The 20,141-nt window shown below is 59.1% G+C and overlaps 4 protein-coding genes across 28 annotated transcripts in view; 2 read left to right on the top strand and 2 right to left on the bottom strand.

Annotated features, from left to right (window-relative positions):
* Positions 1-1,920, top strand: part of AMBRA1 (autophagy and beclin 1 regulator 1) — a 155,834-nt gene extending 153,914 nt beyond the window's left edge. For 7 of the 12 annotated variants that reach the window (XM_074336304.1, XM_074336305.1, XM_074336303.1 and 4 more), the window contains one exon: positions 354-996. In XM_074336304.1, the coding sequence (XP_074192405.1) occupies positions 354-850 (497 nt within the window). In that variant the 3' untranslated portion in view covers positions 851-996. Of the gene's footprint in view, positions 1-353 lie in introns of all 12 variants that reach the window. The other 5 variants (XM_019743637.2, XM_074336308.1, XM_074336309.1 and 2 more) reach the window with 1 other exon arrangement.
* A 4,163-nt stretch (positions 1,921-6,083) lies between these two features.
* On the top strand, positions 6,084-14,429 carry CHRM4 (cholinergic receptor muscarinic 4). Of its 2 annotated transcripts, none has more exons than XM_019743631.2 (2): positions 6,084-6,392; positions 11,828-14,429. In XM_019743631.2, the coding sequence occupies exon 2, from the start codon at positions 11,857-11,859 to the stop codon at positions 13,291-13,293; it is 1,437 nt and encodes a 478-aa protein (XP_019599190.2). In that variant the 5' UTR covers positions 6,084-6,392; positions 11,828-11,856; the 3' UTR covers positions 13,294-14,429. The 2 variants fall into 2 exon arrangements, with proteins under 2 accessions (XP_019599190.2, XP_074192400.1); XM_074336299.1 differs by lacking the exon at positions 6,084-6,392 and adding an exon at positions 6,422-6,588.
* A 165-nt stretch (positions 14,430-14,594) lies between these two features.
* MDK (midkine) lies at positions 14,595-17,594 on the bottom strand. Of its 4 annotated transcripts, none has more exons than XM_019743632.2 (5): positions 17,523-17,594; positions 16,220-16,296; positions 15,884-16,051; positions 15,596-15,757; positions 14,595-14,909 (listed from the first exon to the last, which is right to left on the bottom strand). In XM_019743632.2, the coding sequence occupies exons 1-5, from the start codon at positions 17,588-17,590 to the stop codon at positions 14,884-14,886; spliced, it is 501 nt and encodes a 166-aa protein (XP_019599191.2). In that variant the 5' UTR covers positions 17,591-17,594; the 3' UTR covers positions 14,595-14,883. The 4 variants fall into 4 exon arrangements, with proteins under 4 accessions (XP_019599191.2, XP_019599193.1, XP_074192401.1 ...); XM_019743634.2 differs by lacking the exon at positions 17,523-17,594 and adding an exon at positions 17,165-17,339; XM_074336300.1 differs by lacking the exon at positions 17,523-17,594 and adding an exon at positions 16,972-16,990.
* A 236-nt stretch (positions 17,595-17,830) lies between these two features.
* The window catches only part of DGKZ (diacylglycerol kinase zeta), a 40,950-nt gene continuing 38,639 nt past the window's right edge, over positions 17,831-20,141 (bottom strand). For all 10 annotated transcript variants that reach the window (XM_019743626.2, XM_019743625.2, XM_019743629.2 and 7 more), the window contains 5 exons: positions 19,901-19,944; positions 19,295-19,415; positions 19,168-19,201; positions 18,830-18,929; positions 17,831-18,600 (listed from right to left, as the gene is read on the bottom strand). In XM_019743626.2, the coding sequence (XP_019599185.1) occupies positions 18,484-18,600; positions 18,830-18,929; positions 19,168-19,201; positions 19,295-19,415; positions 19,901-19,944 (416 nt within the window). In that variant the 3' untranslated portion in view covers positions 17,831-18,483. The remainder of the gene's footprint in view (positions 18,601-18,829; positions 18,930-19,167; positions 19,202-19,294; positions 19,416-19,900; positions 19,945-20,141) is intronic.

Here is a 20,141-nt window from a genome sequence, read left to right as displayed (position 1 = left end):
AGCTGCCTGGGCCTCAGCTGCCTTCATTCAGTTAATGACTAGCCTGCCACTGGTGCTGAAAGGGTTAAAGCCGAACGTCTGCCTTCAGGTCCAGCTCTTCCTCTTAACTGGCTGGGTTGCCTTGGCCACCTCATGCTATCCTAGGCCTCAGTTTCCCCACCAGTAGAACAAAAGTATGAGTTGGGATCATTCCGGAGTTCTACCACTCTCGTCTCTGACTCAGAATGAGGCCGTGGGCCTCTTGTCTCTGCTATTAGCCTGGAATCCCCCAGCGCCTGCCAGCGGTTGCCTGCCTGGCTCAGAGGACCAGGCCAACAACAAATTCCTTCTCTCTCCTGCTTTGTACCTTCCAGGTGAGGGCTCAGAGTACGGCGCTGGTGGGGAGGATGCCCTCAGCCGGATCCAGCGGCTGATGGCAGAGGGGGGCATGACGGCGGTGGTGCAGAGGGAGCAGAGCACCACCATGGCCTCCATGGGCGGTTTTGGCAACAACATCATCGTCAGTCACCGCATTCACCGCAGCTCCCAGACGGGCACGGAGCCCAGTGCCGCCCGCACCTCCTCGCCCCAGCCCTCCACCTCGCGGGGACTGCTCCCGGAACCTGTGCACCTGGCAGAGCGAGGCCTAAGCCCCCGGACAGCCTCCTGGGACCAGCCTGGCACCCCCGGGCGGGAACCCCCACAGACAGCCCTGCCCTCTTCCTCCCCTGTCTCCACCCCTGTTCCCCTTCCCAGCACTGAGGGACCAACCCTGCACTGCGACCTGACCAGTAGCAGCCACCTTCCTGACGGTGGTGGCAGCAGCACGGGGGAAGCTGCAGGCCCCAGTGAGGAGCCACGGAACAGGTAGAGACAAACGTGTGCACTGGTGCTTCCCCTCGAACCGCTGAGCAGAAATCGGACCTCACAGCTGACTGAGAACTGTACCCGCGGCAGAGCTGCGGCTGCATCGGAGCAGGAGCAAGAGGGTGGGGGGGTCGAGAGGAAGTCAGTCGGCGGGCATGAGGCAGGCGAATGGGCAAGGCCTGCCTCGGGACTAGAAGCTTCCAGGATCTGGAGCCCAGGAGAGCCACACTACTGTGCTGAGTGTGAAAGGAGGAGGAAATGGGTCTCCCTGCCATGAACCCCCCTTTCTCCTAGAAACAGAGCTCAAGGGACTCAGCCCTGGGCAGAGAGCCCCAGAAAGTGAACAGTCTTCCAGGTCTGGGCCATGCCATCCTGGACCATAGCCAATGGGCAGCTTTGCCCTGTCCACCTGCTGTGTGGGCAGAGCCACTAGGAGCCCAAGAGCAGGAGGAGTGGCCTGTCCCCCAGAGCCCATCTCTATTTCTGAGCCTTCCAGAGCTTCAGCCTGTTTTATCATCTTGCCCCACGGAGACCACTGTCAGGGATCAGGCCAGGCGTCCAGATTCCTGAGCACAGGGACTTCCTCCACTTGCTAATGGGGGACTAACGGAGTGAAGGGGGCAGCCTGCTTGCCTGATACAGGATGGGGTGAAGGGATGGTGGGCAGGTCCTCACTCAGGAGTGGGGGGTGTAGGCTGGCCAGCCCCCAGGGCTTGTCCACCAAGCCCCTCCCTCCCCACCCCCAGGCCCTCAGAGCAGCACCTGTGGGTGTCAGTATTACCTGAGCCTAGGCCCGAGCCAGCCCAAGGCTGGGGGCGGGGATGCGACTCCAGGTCAGAATGTGAGGTCTTGGTCTGTGATTTAAGGTGTTGCATGTGGAATCTTGAACTGTACGTGTAGTTTCTAGTGGAGAAATCAAGGCTCTGATTATTTTGTTTTTAGTATGAAAATGTGATTTCTTTTCTGTTTGTAACTCATCATAGAAACATTGTGGTGGGAGGAGAGGGGATAGTCTGACTGCTAATGAGGGAAACACCAAAGATCTACATCATTAAAATGATGACATGCCCCTCACCAGGCTCCTCTCTGTTTTTATGGAGGATGAAGGGAGGGGTGGTGATTGGGGGGCAAAGCGGGGTGGGGGGCCTTGAACTGACTGAACTGGGTCCGGGTTCTCCCAGGCACTGCCGTCCTAAGGGGGGAGCCCCAACTGGTGCCGCAGCAGAGCCACTCAGGTAAGGGCTGCCGCCTCTGTTGCATGCCGTGTCTCTGTGTACTCCACCACTTCCTGCTTCCGGGGGGCCCTGCTAAGGATTGGGGCAACCTAATTAGTGACAGGCGGATAGGTAGGAATGACAGAAGGTCACTCACCTTGATTGCTTCCCCCCCAGGACTGTGGGCGTGGAGTGAAGATGTAACCTTCAAAAAGCTGGATCCCTCCAGAAACCACCATAATGGGTGTCTGGAGCTTGGTCTTGTGTACTCATCCCCCCAAGACTCCAGGTGCTGGTGCTCAGGTCTCCCCTTACTCTGTGTCCTCAGTACAGTGAAGGGCGTACTCATGGGCCTTCATCCATTTCAAGTTACAAGCCAGTTAGAAATTGGGAGACGGGTATTTACCCCCCATCTTGCAGAGGTCTACAGGAAAATCAGCCACCCAGCGCTTTTGCTACTAATGAGTACTTGAGCTTTCTTTGTGTGTGTGCCCAACTCTGCCCCAGACACTATGAGACTTGCAGAATTACAGATTCTACAATAGAATTTTCTAGAAAAGGATATGTAACAGTCGACTCTAGACTAAAAGACACATCAGCTAGATGTGTGACCTAGGGCAAGGCAAATCACTTTTCTCTGCTTCACTTTCCTCCCTTGTAGGATGTAGGGCTTGTACTCTACAACCTCTTTTTTTTCCCCCTCTTTCAGTTATTCCCAAGTTCTGCCAACCCTTCACCTCCTGTGCATTTCCACTGCCACCGTCTCAGTCCAGCCCCCATCATTCCTACCACGTACATCCTAAAAACGGTGTCCAAATTCGTCTTCCCAAAGCCAGATAGGTTATGTCACTGCCATGCAGAGCCATCACATCAAATGTCCTATTCAGACATCCAGGTCTTCTGAGTGCTACGTACATTCCCATATTTATCACCTTCACATACCGCGAAACTAAAGTGTTTGGTATTCTCCAGGCAACAGCATTCCCTGGTTGTTGGGCTATCTGCCTTACTTAGGCCTTTCTCCTAGGAATGCGAATGATGGACAGGTGACACTGGGTCAAGCATTTAAATCCCCTTTGGAAACTTTGAGTCTTCCCAGATTCTGCTTAATCTGGATTGTCCCCAACCAACTGGTACCTCTCTTCTCTAGGGTCTCACATTTTGTTAAAGATTTCCCTTAACCTGTTTAAACTCGAGGGATTTGTATTTGTATCTTAAATGTAGTAGTTTACAATCCAGTCAAGGAAATGTGTCTTTGTGTGTCTCCTAAGGCCTCATGTAGCTCTTTGTCCCTGTGGTAAATGTGTGTAAATGAGGGAGGGAGGGAGGGAGGGAGGGACGGAGGGAGGGAGGACTAGTTTTCTAAACAAATAACTTCTAAAAGAGGCTCCTTGGATTTAAAGGTAGGTGTTTTATTATAGAATCCCAGATAGATATTGTTTCCTCTTACTGGTGCCACAAGGAAATTCTTGAGGTTAGACCAGATCACAAACCTGTGAAGGGAAAATCAGAAACTGCGAGAACTGAGTTCTGCACCCAATTCTGCTGTGGGGGGTGTGGTTTTCCATGCTTTCTCAGAGTGCTACTCTCCCCAGATCTCTCGGTGGTCACCCACCCAGAAGCTCTCTGAACCCTCTCCTCTGTGCAACCGCTTCAAGTTACTTCCATCTCTGTAATCTCAAGTCATTCGAGCTCAGAGAGCACTGAAATGGTTAGGGCAGCCTTCCTTGAAGAGCTGGAACCTGAGCTATGCATTGAAGGATAGGAGAAGGGCACCCACCCCACTGCAATCGAGGAAGAATTCCTTGGTGGGGACTAGACTGAATTTGTTGAGTGTAAATCCTGTTCCAAGGACTCAGTGTGTATTATCTCTTAATCCTCATCACAAAAACCCTCAGAGGAGGGTACTGGTATTACCCCCAGACCATACAACTAGTGGAGCCATGGTTTGAACCCAGGTAGAACCCTGACTTGCTCTGTTATTTTGGAAAAAGGGGTATGAGGCCTTGTGGATGAGGTGACCCAAATTTGGCCCTGCCAGGCCTCACCTTTGCCCTCTGTGGCAAGAATGAACCCAGCCCCATCTGTTGGAGGCCCCTGTCAATACCTTCCATTCTCCACACCAACCCCTTCAAAAGCCCATGCCGGGCGGATAGAGCGCCCCCAGGAGTAAAAGCGTTGCATGTCATAACAAGGTTGTGGGGTCAGCAGGACAGCTTGGCAGTCCCATTTGGAGATAAGGAAATAGGTCCAGAAAAGTTCTATGGACCCAAGTTGTCTGTGGACCCAGTTGGATCAAAGGCAGAGAACAAAGACTAATCCAGGTCTCTGGTTCCCAACTCAGCTCTCCACAGTTCTACTGAGGGTTCTGGGATTGGGGGAGGCCAAAGGCCCCACCCCATAATAGGGATTTCAGAGAACCTGGAGCAGCTTTGCCTGACAGCTTCTGGAAGAACTCAAGACTGTTTGGAGATATTTCTGGTTTCTGTGGCCTCCTGTCCTCGGTCTTGCTTGTCTCCCCATGTGTTTTATCTGGCCTCTCCCCATCCAGTTGGTGCACACACACATCCTGCAGGACTGGTATCCAGCTGTCATGTGAACCAACTGAGCCTGATTCCTCATCTGTGAAGTGGGGGCAAGGACAGTGGCTTCTCTCTTTAGTCCAGCCAGCCAACTCCTGCCCTTGCCCTCAGAGCCCTGAGGACCCGACCCTCCACCTCCGTGTTCAGCTTGGAGAACTCCACACCAAGAGCCCCGCAACGCTGGCCCTTGCCTGCGTTCCCGCACCTTTTCTGGCTTCCGCAGAAAGAGCTCCTGCCGTCCTCTCCTCCACTGCGTACCCACCTCCATCGCCCCCACACCTCACGTACAGCTTCCCCACCCCACTCCGCCTCTCTGTCCATCCTTTGGGTGAGGGTGAAGGAGGGGCGGGATTTGAATTGTTTTTCCAGGAAAGGAACCAGCCGTCTTATGGTTAATCGGATGTTTGTGCTCAAAGAGTTTGGGGAGACATGCCTCGGGGCTGGGGTGTAGGGGGCGATTCCGACCCTGGCGGGGTCCAAAAACAGCAGTCTGCGAGCGAGGCAGAAGCGCGAGTGCCTGGTAGCGCAGAACAGAGCCTGCAGGGTCAGGGGAGGGGCGGAGCTCTCCGAAGTGCTGAAACCTCCCGGCTCTCGGTCCTTCGGGCGCCCCAGCCAGGGACCCCCAGGCCCTCCCGCTCAGCGCAGGCAAGGCTCCAAGTCCGAGGTTCCGGCCCATGCGGTTCTCAGAGACCTCGAGAGACCGGCGGCTCGCCTTCTGGGGTCTGGTTCTGGGCTCCACCCCAGCTGACCTTGGACACGACTTTCCCTCACAGGCATCCGTGAACTCGCCTTTCAGGCCTCGGCTGCGCATCCCACCTCGGGACCAGAGAGAGGGTGCGCACCCCGTCCCCTGCATAGAATGTGGAAGCGGAGCTGGGCGGCGGGGGTTGGGGGCAGGAGGGGGCTGTGTGCTATGGGCGGGCTCCTCTCTCCCTGGCGGACCGTCGCCGGTCTCTCTCCAGCTCCCTCCCAAGCCTCGACGGCGGCGCCCCTCTTCTCTGGCTACCCAGCGACCAACACGCAGCCCCGAGTTTGGAAACAGCCGGCCCTCGGCTCTCTGCCTGAACGAAACCGTGGCTGCAGAGCCGACCCCACCCACCCATAACCTCCTATTGGTGTCAAACACTCGCGCCTCCGCGGTCCAACTGCGCGCGGGGCCATATAGGGAGTGAGGTCCCCGCGGGGCGCTAGACAACCTCCTGGTCCCAGCGCCTGGTCAGAGCGGAGGCGGGGAGCGCAGCCTGACCCGGCTGCCAGCTCTCTCCCCAGCCCGCGAGGGGGCGCCGCGTCCCCATGACAACGCGGACACCCCACCCCACCCCACCCCCCCAGCCTCTGGGAGGACAGAGCCCCCAGCTGAGCAACACTTTCGACCGTGGGCGGTGCCCCCACAGTGCCAGAGTGAGGAGCTGCCGCCGGCTTCAGTCAGGGGAGCGCGTAGCTGGGGTCCCCGGTGCCCCAGGTGGCCCCCCGCGCGTCCTCGTTGGGTGGCCGGCCCGAGGCGGGCGGCGCGGCCCCACCAGGATTGGCTGCTTCCCCGTGACATCACGCGGCTCGGGGAAAAGTGCGAGCGTGAGCGCGAGTCGGAGCCACAGCGCCGGGAGCTGCGGGCGGAGCAGGGGCCGCCCCTCTGCACCCCGTCCCCGCCCCCGGCCCGCGGCCCCGCTGCCTGCCCCGCCCGCTGGCCCGCGGGGCCGCCCTCCTATCCCGCCGTCTGTCAGGTGCGAGGGGAACTGGGCGGAGGTGTCTGGTAAGTGACTCTGCGGCGGCGCGGGGGTGGAGGACTCGTTGGGGGAGGACGCAGGGCTCCCGGACACTCTGGGGCTGCTCAGAGACGGGTCCGACTGGGACAGGGCCCCAGGCTTCTTCGGGGGCGAACGCGGTGCTGGTAGCTGCAGAGGGCCCCGCTGGAAGAAAGGCCCGGTGTCTGTCGGAGGCTCCTCCAGGTACGCCTCTGGGAAGGAATGGACATTCAGGAGGTCGGTAGGGCGTGCCCACCCACACCCCCAAGGAGCCAGGGGCAGCCGTCTGGAGCAGGACGCCGCACTCCAGCCCTCCCACTGGCAGCTCTGCAGGGCGCCGGGCACTGGAGCCCCAAAGAGCCTTTTTCCCGCCCGTCTCCCTGCCCCGCGGCACTGCCAGCCTACTCCTAGCCATGGAGTCCTCCATCAGCGACCTTGAACCCCGACGGAAAGCACCCCTGCCCTCTCCTGGCGCCCCTCCCCCACTCCAGGACTCCCCCGACCCTTCCCCGGGCTGTTGCCCAGGCTCAGAGCTGCGGAAATCCAGCGCTAAACCCCGAGCCCAAGTGTCAGGCGCAATGTCGATGCCAAATCCCCAGCGCCCCTTTCTTCTTAACTCCTGCGTTTCCTCTCCCGCCCCAGGGATACATCCAGGTTCCACAGCCTTCCCGGAGCTGTAGAGTGAAAGCCTAAGAACCTACCCCACCCCCCACGGCGTCCAGAACACGCTCTCCGTTTTGGTCCCGGAAAGGGGTGGAGGGGGAGCTCGAGGACCCAGCAAAGCACGGTGCCCACGCCCAGCGGCTGCAGGAACTGCGTGCTAAGGGGTTGGGGGAGGACGGGGCACTAGAGAGACAGGGCCTCATCGACAACCACGGTGACGTGGAGGAGCCTCCAAATGGGCCCAGTAATAACGCCCAACCCGGCCTTCGAGGCTCGCCCAACCCCTGGATTTGAGGAACCAGGTGCCCACTCTAGCCGCTTGGGGCCAGACGGCACTTGTCCGGCGGGGTCAGGGTTAGAAGTGTGGGAAGAAAAGACTCTTACACTCCCTTAACCCAAGTCTCGGCTGGGCATCGGGGTTGTGCGGGTGCTGCTTGCACCCTCTCGCCGGAGCCCTTTGACGATCACACGTAGCGGGCACGCTGAACTGAGCCTGGTGTCCTGCAAGGCCGCGTGGGGAGACTCTTGCAGCGGCTTCTCCACAGAAGTCAGTGCGAGGTTGGGGAAGTCAGATTATGCACTGAAGCGTTGGGGACAAGACACCACTGAGTACTCGGCTAACACGATGCCCCAAGCTCAAGAGGCCCTCGCAGACCACAGAGTAGTCAGGCCCTGCCATCCTTCCCCGGGACCCTTCCCCACCCACAGGGGGGCGTTATCCAGACGCCGGCTCTTGGTCCGACTTTCTCCGCCCTCAGACATCCAAGGTCTAGATTGAGTCTCCAGGCGGAGGCGTTTGGATGTGGCGGGTCACTTACTGTCGGCCCTGCATTTATTCGTGACACAAGCGCATTGAGTCTCCAGGCGGTTATGCACATGCACGTGTCCAAATGGCACGGGCATGCTCACGCGCACACCGGGCGCACTGGTATCCAGGCGTAGCTGAGCGCGCATCCACGCACATGAAAGCAGCTACTAGCTTCTACTCCGCTCCCCAGTAATCACACATAAACAGAACTCGCACTCGCCTTCCCGCCCACACGTTCCTCGCCGTGTGCCGGGTGGAATCCGGGTGCCCTTAACTTTCCCACTATTGAACCCCAAGTGGAGCTTCGGGCAGCTCCCGGGCGGGACCTGGCGAGGGGCCCCACCTCCCTTCCCTGGGAGGCCCTGCCTGAGGCCGCCTCTGTTCGCGGTCTTGGAGTTGGGGGCGGTGGCCAACAGAGGCCCCCCGCTCTAGGTCCGGAGCGGGCACCCAGGGACCGACATTGCCATCTAGCGGTGCGCACAGCTCTGGGCTGGGCGGGGCTGCACGCCTCCCCAGATCCCAGGACCGCCTGGATCCCAGAGAAACGCGCGGGAGGGGGTTGAGGTCAGAAAGTCTGCTGAAGACCCCGAGGGGTCCAGAAGGACAACAGGGGTGGGGGGCGGAGAGACACAGCCCCTCGCCCTGTCTGCAGCTGGCAGCTTCCCCAAGCCGTCCCATAGCAGGACTAAACCACTCGTTACCTATGGGTACAGGATGTCCCCACAGAAGACAGAGATCTCTTCTGTTCTGGGAAAGCTAAGTGGAGGACCCGGCAGGGAATGGGAGGAGACCCTACCCAGGCCTCCCATGACCCAACTCTAGATGTGTGGTTTGAAAGGGGGAAAGAACAGGGGCAGGAAAACAACTCTGGAGCAGTAGGACCCTGGAGTTGAGAAGGTAGCTCCTGGATCCTAATCCTGCCCCCACCCCTACTTACACACTGGGTGACTTTGGGCAAGTTAATTAACATTATCATCATCTATGAGAAGATACTTACATGTGTAAGATGAGGATACTAATAGTACCTACCCTTTCATGCTGCTGTAAGGATTAAATCAGGTAATCTATAGAAAAAGCTCAGACGGACTCCTGACTCATTGTTAACACTCAATAAACAAGAGCCATTATGTTTTTCCCTATTTGGCACCTCCAGCCCTGTTCTGATCTGGCTGGGCCGTGTCCTGGCCTCGGGAGGCTAACGCGATGCTTTCCTTCCTGCTGCCTGACAGATCCCTCCTGCCCACCCTACGCCTGCCTGTAGGTGCCAGCGGAGGGCAGCCTCTCTGCTTATGCCCTCCCAGCTCAGAGGGTGATGCCTGAGGTGTTATTTCAGAGGCTCTCAGAGCTGAAAGGGGCTGTCAGACATCTGGGGAAGGGGGTGGTATCTTTGCCCTTGACTCGTTGGTGACCTTGGAAGGTGGCACCACCCCTTCTTAGCCTCTCCTCCGGTGAACCAAGGATCTGGGCAAGTGAATTTGAACTGCCAGGCCAGGAGGCTGGGTCTGTGTCTTCGATGGTGGATGAGAAGGGCTGAGGCCAGGCTTGGCAAATGGCTCCAGCCTCCAGTACATTTTCTTGCTGGAGATGGAGTTTAGTGGCTGATCTCCCCCCAACCCCCTCAGAGCTGCTCAGTGAGAGGTCCCAGGACGAGTCCTCTGTATTTCACAAATGAGAGAGGTGCAGAGAGGTGAGGTGTATTGTCTAAGGTCACAGCTAGACCCCCCGTTGGCCTTGGAGCCAGGGCTGCAGGATAAGTGCTCCTCCCCTCCTGCCTCCCTCCCTCCAGGCCTTCTGCCTTTCCCTCTGTTTCTCTCAATACAGACACACAGAACTGCGTATATGACAGTGCCCTGCAGGGCTGTGATGGGGCCGTGTGTGTGTGTGTGTGTGTGTGTGTGTGTGTGTGTGTGTGTGTGTAATGGTGCGCGTGTTGGCGGGTGTGAAGGAGCTGGGCTCAGCGGCTGCCCTGGCACCGCACACTGGGCGTGGGCCTCCCTCACATGTATGGAAGAGGAAGAGAGGGAGGAGAGGTGAAGAGCAGCCTGGGTGGGAGGGAGTGCAGGCTCTGGGGAGGGCCCTGTGCTTGGGGACCCCAGCTGGTACACTGGTGGGCCAGCCCACAGGCTCCCCTGCAGCAGTCCCTCTCTTCCTTCTGGGACACTCTCTCACCCTTTGGGTTCTCCTGGAGGCCTTGGGGCTGCCCTGGCCCCTGGGAAGCCATATTTCCTCAGCTGATGGGCCCTTTAAGCTTCTGATTGTTGAGGGGCTCAGCCTCTGGCTGCTGACGGACCCCAGCTACCCTGCACTGCACCCCTGTGCCCCGGGGTGGGGATGAGGGCTCTGAAAGGGGAGGCCACAGTGGTATGTAACTCCCTAAGCCTCTCTGCATGGCACTCCGCCCTCATCCTCAAGGCTCCCAGCTCCATGCCACCTTCTCTGGTCCTCTGGGAGGCCTTCCCCCAGGTGGGATCACTGGCTCTTGTGATTGGGCCGCTCTCTGCCGGAACTCAGCTCTGGGACAGCAATGTGATGCTGAGCAGCTGTGGAACCTTGGTCATGCTAACACCTCTGTGTCTCAGTTTCCTCATCTGTAAGTAGTGAAAAGTAATGGTGTTTATCTCGTAGGTTTGTTGTGAGGATGAAATGAGTTAATACATGGTAAAAAAAAAAAAAAAAAGAATGTGCCTGGCACTGAGAGGACAATAAATGTTAGCTGCTAATACAGAGGGCGCCAAAAAATGGATACACATCTTAAGAAAGGAAAAAACTGTATTAAAATTGTAATACTCAATATGTACTGGTAACAAAAGATGAATACAAGTCATGTGTATACATGGCACTCCTGGTACATACTCTTGCCTCTGTCCCCAGTACCTTTTTTTTTTTTTGCCCCCGCTCCCTGTTTTTTTTTTTTTTTAAAGATTTTATTGGGGAAGGGGAACAGGATTTTATTGGGGAACAGTGTGTACTTCCCAGACTTTTCCAAGTCAAGCTGTTGTCTTTTCAATCTTAGTTCTGGAGGGCGCAGCTCAGCTCCAGGTCCAGTTGCCATTTTCTAGTTGCAGGGGGCACAGCCCACCATCCCTTGTGGGAGTCGAAACCGGCAACCTTGTGGTTGAGAGGACATGCTCCAACCAACTGAGCCATCCGGGAGCTCAGTGGCAGCTCAGCTCAAGATGTCGTGTTCAATCTTAGTTGTGGAGGGCGCAGCCCACCATCCCTTGCGGGATTCGGAGGAGTTGAACCAGCAACGTTGTAGTTGAGAGCCCACTGGCCCATGTGGGAATCAAATTGGCAGCCTTCGGAGTTAGGAGCTGGGAGCTCCAACCGCCTGAGCCACCTGGCTGGCGCTCCCCAGTACTTTCTGTAGGGATTGGAGAGCAGCAGGTCCCCAGGTAATGTTTGCTTAAGAAATGAGCAAAGGGGTGAATAAATGAACACTTCTCACCAGGATCACATGCTGACATCTGAGACCACTCATTCCCTCCCTGCTTGCTTCCTGGGGCCCCACACTCACTGGCCCACTGGCCTTGTCTCAAACGTGCCTCAGGGACTTTGCTCTTGCCATTGCCCTTGACTAAGCCACTTTCCACAGCTCTTCATTTGGCTGCCTCCTTGTCATCATCCAGGTCACCTCCTTGGAGAGGTCTTCACTGGTCACCCAGCAGGGGACATCCCTGTCTGTCTTCTGATTCATTTACTGCACCATTGTCGTGCCTTGTTTTTTGTTGCTCACATGTTTGTATGTCTCCCCTTAGTGGATTGTAAACTCCGTGACAGTGGGGGCCGTGTATCTCATCCACTGCTGGGACCGCAGTACCTGGTGCTCGCATTCAGTGGGCACTCAGCATTGAGGAGGTGATGACACAGTTCTCTAAGGTTCTGTAGGATGATGTTCCTCTGTCACCTTGACTCTAGCTTACTCTGCATTACCCCACAGTTCACCCCTTTTCTCTCTCCTTCCTCCTCCAGACACTGCTCACCCATCACTGCTCTCCAAAATGGCGAACTTCACACCAGTCAATGGCAGCTCGGGCAACCAGTCTGTGCGCCTGCTCACATCAACCCATAACCGCTATGAGACAGTGGAGATGGTTTTCATCGCCACGGTGACAGGCTCGCTGAGCCTGGTGACTGTCGTGGGCAACATCCTGGTGATGCTCTCCATCAAGGTCAACAGGCAGCTGCAGACCGTCAATAACTACTTCCTCTTCAGCCTGGCATGTGCGGATCTCATCATAGGCGCTTTCTCCATGAACCTCTACACCGTGTACATCATCAAGGGCTACTGGCCCCTGGGCGCCGTGGTCTGTGACCTGTGGCTGGCCCTGGACTATGTGGTGAGCAATGCCTCTGTCATGAACCTTCTCATTATCAGCTTTGACCGGTACTTCTGCGTCACCAAGCCCCTCACCTACCCAGCCCGGCGCACCACCAAGATGGCGGGCCTCATGATTGCTGCCGCCTGGGTCCTGTCTTTTGTGCTCTGGGCGCCTGCCATCTTGTTCTGGCAGTTTGTGGTGGGCAAGCGGACGGTGCCGGACAATCAGTGCTTCATCCAGTTCCTGTCCAACCCAGCAGTGACCTTCGGCACAGCCATCGCGGCCTTCTACTTGCCCGTGGTCATCATGACGGTGCTGTACATCCACATATCCCTGGCCAGCCGCAGCCGAGTCCACAAGCACCGGCCCGAAGGAGCTAAGGACAAAAAGGCCAAGACCCTGGCCTTCCTCAGGAGCCCCCTGATGAAGCAGAGTGCCAAGAAGCCCCCACCAGGGGAAGCTGCTCGAGAGGAGCTGCGCAACGGGAAGCTAGAGGAGGCGCCTCCACCGGTCCTGCCGCCCCCGCCACGCCTGATGGTTGACAAGGACACTTCCAATGAGTCCAGCTCGGGGAGTGCCACCCAGAACACCAAGGAACGACCACCCACAGAGCTGTCAACCACAGAGGCCACCACACCTGCCACACCCGCCCGTCCCCTACAGCCTCGGGCCCTCAACCCAGCCTCCAAATGGTCCAAGATCCAGATTGTGACGAAGCAGACAGGCAACGAGTGTGTGACAGCCATCGAGATTGTGCCTGCCACACCAGCTGGCATGCGTCCAGCAGCCAACGTGGCCCGCAAATTTGCCAGCATTGCCCGCAACCAGGTGCGAAAGAAGCGGCAGATGGCAGCCCGGGAACGCAAGGTGACACGGACCATCTTTGCCATTCTGTTGGCCTTCATCGTCACCTGGACGCCCTACAACGTCATGGTCCTGGTGAACACCTTCTGCCAGAGCTGCATCCCTGACACAGTGTGGTCCATTGGCTACTGGCTCTGCTACGTCAACAGCACCATCAACCCTGCCTGCTATGCCCTCTGCAATGCCACTTTTAAAAAGACATTTAGGCACCTGCTGCTATGCCAGTATCGGAACATTGGCACTGCCAGGTAGGCAGGCAGGGGTGGCACAGGAGGTGCTGCTGGTCGCATGTGTGTGCTGGGGGGCCACGTGGCTCAGCTTCTGTGGGGCGAGATTCCGAGGCACCTCTCCATGTTCATGTCTGCTGAGGAGAACCAAGGTTCCCAAGACCCTGCAAGACTCAGGAGGAGGCTCTGGATTTAGAGACCAGCTCTCTGCTCGGGCTGAGGAGGGGCAGCCCTAGGAAGTGTCAGAACCGGAAATGCCAGGCCCATCTCTGTTGCCCTGCCTCAGGGAGCTGGGGTCACTGGCCTGTGTGGGCACCTGCCCCACTGACCAACCAGCATGGCTGAAAGAATGGACGTCTGGAGGGGAGCAGAAGCCCAGGACCCTCTTGGGAGGAGCAGAGGCCAATGCTTGGGAAAGGAGGCTCGGTAAGGGAATGGAAGAGTAGGGTCCCCCATTCTGTTGTGATCGGTGCTTTCTGCCCCCCTGCACCCCGCATGTAGGCAGCCCCCTCCTCCCAAATCCCACTCTAGGGGTAGAAATCTCCCCTTGCTGCAGCTGCTCAGCCAGGTTCTGGTGGGATGGATGGGTGGGCTGGCTGGAGGTCAGGCAAAGTGGGCTCTGAGGCACCCCCCAGCCCCCTCCCCCCCACACACAGCACAGCCCTGGTCAAGTCCAGGGACTCACTCAGCATCCTGTGGCCCCAACTTGAGCAGGGAGTGGTCCACCAGATTCTGACTCCTCCCACCTCCCCAAGGAGGGCTTATCCCAGGTCACCAACATGAAGGTGGGGCTGTGGTGGGGGCAGTGTTCCCCGCTGGCCTCTGCAGAGTTCGAGGGAGGCCTGGGTCACCAGAGAGAGAACAGGGATGGACTTTACCCACACAAGCTCCAGTGCCAATGGAGGCGTGGGTTGTAAGGCTTGCAAGCAACCCCCATCTCTACTCTCCTAATGGATAGAACCTTCCTGATTGGTAGAACCAAAAGACCTTTGCCTGGGTGAGGCTGAGATGGGAGTGTCAGCTCTCCGTGAGTCTTCCGGGTTGGTTCCCTCCCCCAGCCCTGGTGTGCCCCAGGAGAAACAAGGACTGAAAGGCTCAGGGGACTTGACGGGAGCACCCTTTCATGGGAGCCGAGGGCCCTGGGATAAATTTTCAGAACCATTTTGCTTTTTCTGTGTGCTCTTTCCATGAGCTCTGGGGAGCACCAGGCCCCCAAGAAAGCTACTGTTCTCTCCAGCCTTCTCTTCCCTCCACACTCTCCCATCCCCAACAAATTACCACAGCAAACTCCCCAGGAAGGGGCTTTTATATATTAAAAAAAAAAAAAAAAAGCTTTTATTGGGGAAAAAAATGAGTTTGTTTCTTAGTAATGGCATCATTGTGGGGAAGAACAAAAGGGGAACGGGAATCAAATCCCTTGAGGGGAGGCTCAAGCTGCCCAGAATCCCTTGTCCCTACCCACTGTGGGCACTCGGGAGTGGGGGCGGGGAGGGAAAGGGAAGAGGCAGGGCAGGATTGATAAAGCTGATGAGTAACAAGGCACTGGTGGGTTACATCTTGGGCCTGTGGGAAGCAGGGCATGGGTCAGGAGCTCTCTGGCATTCAGACCTGGCTGCTAGTCCTTTCCCTTCCCTTTCTTGGCTGTAAAACAAGAAATAAATACCGTGTTAGGAGAGTTCAGGTGACCCAGGATCCCCCTACACATCAAGGAGAAGAAAATTCTGCCCCCTAGTGGTTCCTAATCAACGGACCTGAAAGCCCGTGGGATAGGGCAGCCATTATGCTGCTGGGCCTTCCCCACACCCTAAACTTAAACTTTCTCTGGGGATCAGATCAGCTTCAAATTCCTGGTCCCAGGAGCCCTGGACAAGAGCCTGGGCCTCTTCATCTGAGAGTGGGCATTTCACCTCTGCCCCGTTGGCCTCCCTGGGCTGCTGGGAACCAGGAATGAGCTAAGGGAGGGAGGAAGCATGGACAGTGAAGTCCTTCCCATACTAGAGCGGGCAGAGTTGACCAAATGCACCCTATGGTGGGAGAGGTGACAAAGCCACACCCTTCCAGGACTATTTCCTGGGTCCTAAGCCAGATGCCCCAACAGAACAGTGTGACTGTTCTTACTGGGGCCAGAAGGATTTACTGTCTCCTGAGCACGGGTGTGGGCCAACCTCTGCAGGCACCCACCTAAGGTATCTCTACAGAAAGGGAAACGGAGTGCAGAGATGTCAAGTCACTCACCAGGGCCCAAACCCTCAGGCTTAACTATTCCGTTGGAGAAGCGGGGGCAGACCCCTGCCACAACCCCCCACCCCTGTCACCCCTTGGTTGACCTTTGGCCTTGGCTTTGGTCTTGGGGGTGCAGGGCTTGGTCACACGGATGGTCTCCTGGCACTGGGCATTGTACCGCGCCTTCTTCAGGGTGCCTTGGCGGGCTTTGGTGCCTGAGCCCCCATCACAGGATCCCCAGTTCTCAAACTTGTACTTGCAGTCGGCTGGCGGGAGAGTGAGTGCCCAGGGTCAGAGCGGGGCGGCCTGTGGGCTCCCTCCACAGGCCTACTCAGGTTTCATTGTGGCTGCGTCCTCCCCCTTTCGTGCCCTCCGCCTGCGCCCCACCTCACCTCCAAACTCCTTCTTCCAGTTGCACGGCACCCTGCACCGGATGCGCTGAGTCTGGGCCCCGCAGGTACCTTCGCGGAAACCGGCGCCACAGTCCTTGCTGCTAGGGGTGCAGGGCCCCCAGGTCCACTCCGAGCACTCGCTCCCCGGGCTGCCCTTCTTCACTTTGTCTAAAACGCACGGGGAACAGAGCTCAGGACCCGGGGCACGGAGAGACTCCCTCGGGGATCCCTACCTGGGGTGCGGACTTCGGAACCCAGGCGGCCCACTAGTCCTGAGGTTGCCGGCCTCACTTGCCGGTCTCCAGCCCTCCTTCAATCCCCCAAACCCCATATCACCTTTCTTTTTGGCCACCGCAGAGGTGAGCGCCAGCAGGGTGAGGAGGGCGAGGAGGAGGACGCCTCGGTGCTGCATCCTGGGGGGAGAGCACGGGTCAGAGTCCCCGCCTGTCCCTTTCCCCACTGGGGGGCCGTGTGCGTGGACCTCCCACCCACTTTCCCATTTTCCAGGCCCAGAGGGTCGGGCTGCTTATGCGGCGGCGGGAGGAATTGAGGGACCGGTCCCGCGCCGCTAGCCGGGGCGTGCAGCCGGGAGGCATCTCCGGGGGGAGTGCCTAGAGCCCAGCACGCAGCTCAGACCCCCACCCTCCTCCAGCCCCCAGGTGGGCAGTAGCCCCACCGGGCCCCGCGCACTCACTCGCTCGCTGCCTGCGCTGCTTCGCTCCCTCCCCGTGCCGGGCCGTCCCGCTCCGGCCGCCGCGGCCCCTTTTGTCTCCAGAACCGGTCTGAGCCGGTCACATGGGCCCCCGCCCCCTCACCGAGGAGGGACCCGCCCCGCCCCCTCCCCTGAAACCCGCGCCGCCCCCAGACCCCGGCGTCCCCGCCTCCGCTCCCGCCCCGCGCCCCCGGCGCCTCTACCCTGGCTTGCCACCGCCAGTTCCCGAATCCTCGCTTCGCCCCGCTGGTGTCTTCCGCCCTCAGGCGCCGGGCTATCCTGGCACCCCCATCTTGTGAGCGCAGGGTCTCCTGGCCCCAGGCCCAGCTTTCCACCCCCTCCCAGGGACTGTCCGTGTTCCCCGAAGGACGCCAACCTCTCTGGCCGGCGGCGGATCCTTCGATGGATACTAGGAAGGAGTACGGAGTCCCGGTGTGTCACTGGGCCCGGCGCGGGGCCCGCGTTCCAGCCTGTGTGCGTGCGGCTCAGTCCCCCGAGCCCCGGCTTCCCTGTTACCCCGTCGAGGCCCCACTCCGCCTCCCAGAGCCTGTCCGGCCCCCAGCGCCCACCTAGCTGCTGTAACCGCGTACCAGCCCCTGCTCCGGCCGATTCACCAAGTGCTCAGGGAGGTGCTCTGCTCAGTCTTAGGGAGCCTGGGACGGGAACCCCAGAGAAAGCGAATGGGTCGGAGGGCGCTGCGCCTTTTCGGGAGCACAGGTTTGCGTGGCAGAGGTGGGAGAATTGGAGGAGGGACCCGTAGGCCCAAATTTGGTAAGACTGGAACTGACAAGGGCAGTCTAAGAAGTTCCAGACCCGCCTCGGCGGTGGCTGCGGTTACCCACCCCTTCTGACCCCGGGAGCTCCGGGATCACCTCACCCGATTCCCTAAAGAGCGAGCGCAGCTGAAGCCTGGGGGAGGGGGCTTACCCTAGGCCACAGGGCAAATGGGCCAAAGAATCCAGGGCTCGCCCCCGCCCCACCTCTTTCACTTCCATTGTTATCATCCCTGCGGGAAGCGGGAAGCTGGAGGAACTTAGCTCCTCCCTCCGCCCCGAAGAGCTAGGCAACCTGGCAGAGGTCAGGTCCCGGGCAGGCCCTGGGACCCGACCCCCTAACGAAGAAACAGAACCCCCATAAAAGGGTCTGCGTTCACGGTGTCCAGTTCCCCTCCCCCACATAACCCAGCAGACCCGGCTGCTTCTAGAAGACCTCTCCCACAAAAAAAGGAAAGCAGAAAGGAAAAAAATCCACTTTACTGAGTCACACCCAGCTGTAAACATGTCACCGTGAAGCCCCACCCCAACCCCAGGCCACAGTCTGCAATGAAATGACTGGGGAGGGTCCGTGGGGTAGGCGCCAAGCAGGGCAGCGGGCAGGCAAATGCAGCAGGCTCCGGATTTCTGGGAGGAAGCACTGGGGAAGGTGGGGTCAGGTCAGGGGAGGGGGCTGAGCTCTCAGGGGCCTCAGAGCAGGGGCCCTAAAGGACCAAGTGGCTTAGGGAAGGCTCCCTGATAGGGCTTCAGGCCCCTCTGCCCTCCTCTGGCCCCTAAACTTCCGGGAGGGCACCCACTGCAGTGGGTGAGGCCCTCTCTGCAGGGCGTAGCCTCAGCCCGCCAGCCCACTGCAGGGGTGTAGCTTCAGCCCGCCAAAGTCTCGCCCAGTCCAGTCCAGTTTCCTGGTCCTGTGAGCCTCCAGGTCAGGCCGAGGCTCGGGGGGCAGATGAGTGCCCAGCTCCTCAGAGTCCAGCCCTAGGTCTGGGTAGCTCCTCAGGGGGCAGCACGGGGCTCCTTCCCTGGGGCATGGGTCCCCCCGTGGCTGTCCCACTGGAATGTGGCAGTGAGGTGGGCGAGGAGGGGTTCTGGCCCCTGTTCCGCAGCGACGGCCTCAGCTACACGGCTGTCTCCTGGTCCTCCCTCTGGATCATCTGGTAATGCTGCCGGTTCTCCAGGTAGGCGGCCAGCTCGGTGTCCTGAGCCTTCTCTGCCCGCTGCCGGGGGGTGTCACCCTGCAGGCGGGAGGGGCTGCCATCAGGCTTAGGAGAGGGCAGGGGCTCCCCTCGGCTTCCGGGGGGGAAGGGACGGCCTCCTGGGCCAGGCCAGCCCCACCCCTGCTGGCTCAGGTTTCTCAAGGTTGAGGAACAGCTTCAAATCCCCAGAGGTGGACCTTCCCAGTCGCCCTTCTCACTAGGGCAGCAAGTTTGCTAGAATGGGTGCCTCCGGCCCCCCTCTGCTCACCTGCTGGTCTGTCTTCATGAGCGAGGCCCCAGCCTCCACAATGTAGTGGCAGATGGTGCGCTGGCCCAGGGCTGCCGCCTGGTGCAGACAGGTCTCCCCACTGGGGGCACAGGAGCTGGCTGTGAACCCCATCCAGTCCTCTGGGCCCTCCCATCTGTCTCCCAAGGGCCATCAGAAAGGGCAGGAAGTTCAGGGCTCTGGGACAAGGGGGGTACCCCGGTCCAGAGGGTGAGATGTGGCCTGGAAGGGTTCATGGGCTCCCACCGGACCAAATGGGAGGGGCTGGATGGAGACAGGGTGGTTTCCAGGGTGACCGGGGTCCCGCACTGCCCACTCACTTTTCCTCTACAGCATCAAGGATCTCTGGGGGGGCTGGCGGAGAGGGGAGAGGGAGGTCAGAGAGGCCTGGCAGCCTCTCCCCCTCCCCTCTTGGCTGGGCCCAGGGGCCCCAGCAGCACAGCTTACCATGGTCCAGCAGGTAGCGGACCACTTCCTTGCTGCCAGTGCTGACCGCGTGGTGCAGGAGCGTGCGACTCCGATCGTCCCGGTGCATGAGGTCACCCCCGGCTCGGTGCAGCTCCTGGAGCTGAGGGTAGGAGGCAGAGCAGGGCTGGGGTTCCTCTGGGCTGCCCTCATTCCCATCACAGAAATGCCCCCAAACTCACACACAGGCCACAGGTCTCACACACATCACTCCCTAGGAGCCACTGGGGGGCTTTCTGGAGGGTCAGGGGAGACAATTGGCTTCTCTCACCCCAGCTGCCCATGGACTCCCCAGAAGCACTGACAACCAGGCCCTGGGGCCTGCAGTTCCTCTGAGACTTGCTCCTTTCTGATCGCAGGGACGGGGAGACTGAGCTAGGAAGCTCCTATGGATGGAGCAGGACACTGATTGTGAGCAGGGCAGGGACAGGGCCGAGGCAGAATGGGGCAATCACCATGGAGACCGTGCTGAGGGCAAGACGATGACGGGTAACGCCTGACGGTCAGCTCCTGGCTCACCCAGAGACCCCACTCCCCAGTGCCCAAGGGGGCTGCCAAGGGGAAGAAGCTGGAGCCCGGCACCAGTACCTTACAGAAGTCGTTCCTCTTGGCAGCCTCAACCAGCTCGTCACCTGCAGAACACCTGCCTGTTACACTCTGGGGCTGGAGGCCTGGGCTCCTCGGTGCGTGAACACACATGTGATATGCAGAGAAGGGGCTTGTGGGGCATATGTGCTGAGCACTGGACTGGTGGGGAATGTGATCACGTGGCCCTCAACAGTTACGTCTGTGTGAGGCTGTGTATGGGCCCACCTGCCCCACCCACCTC

The sequence above is a fragment of the Rhinolophus sinicus genome, linkage group LG06 (assembly GCF_036562045.2).
Source record: "Rhinolophus sinicus isolate RSC01 linkage group LG06, ASM3656204v1, whole genome shotgun sequence".
NCBI lineage: Eukaryota > Metazoa > Chordata > Mammalia > Chiroptera > Rhinolophidae > Rhinolophus > Rhinolophus sinicus.
The sequence above is the reverse complement of the archived record's forward strand: the minus strand, read 5'-3'. Positions and strand labels throughout refer to the sequence as shown.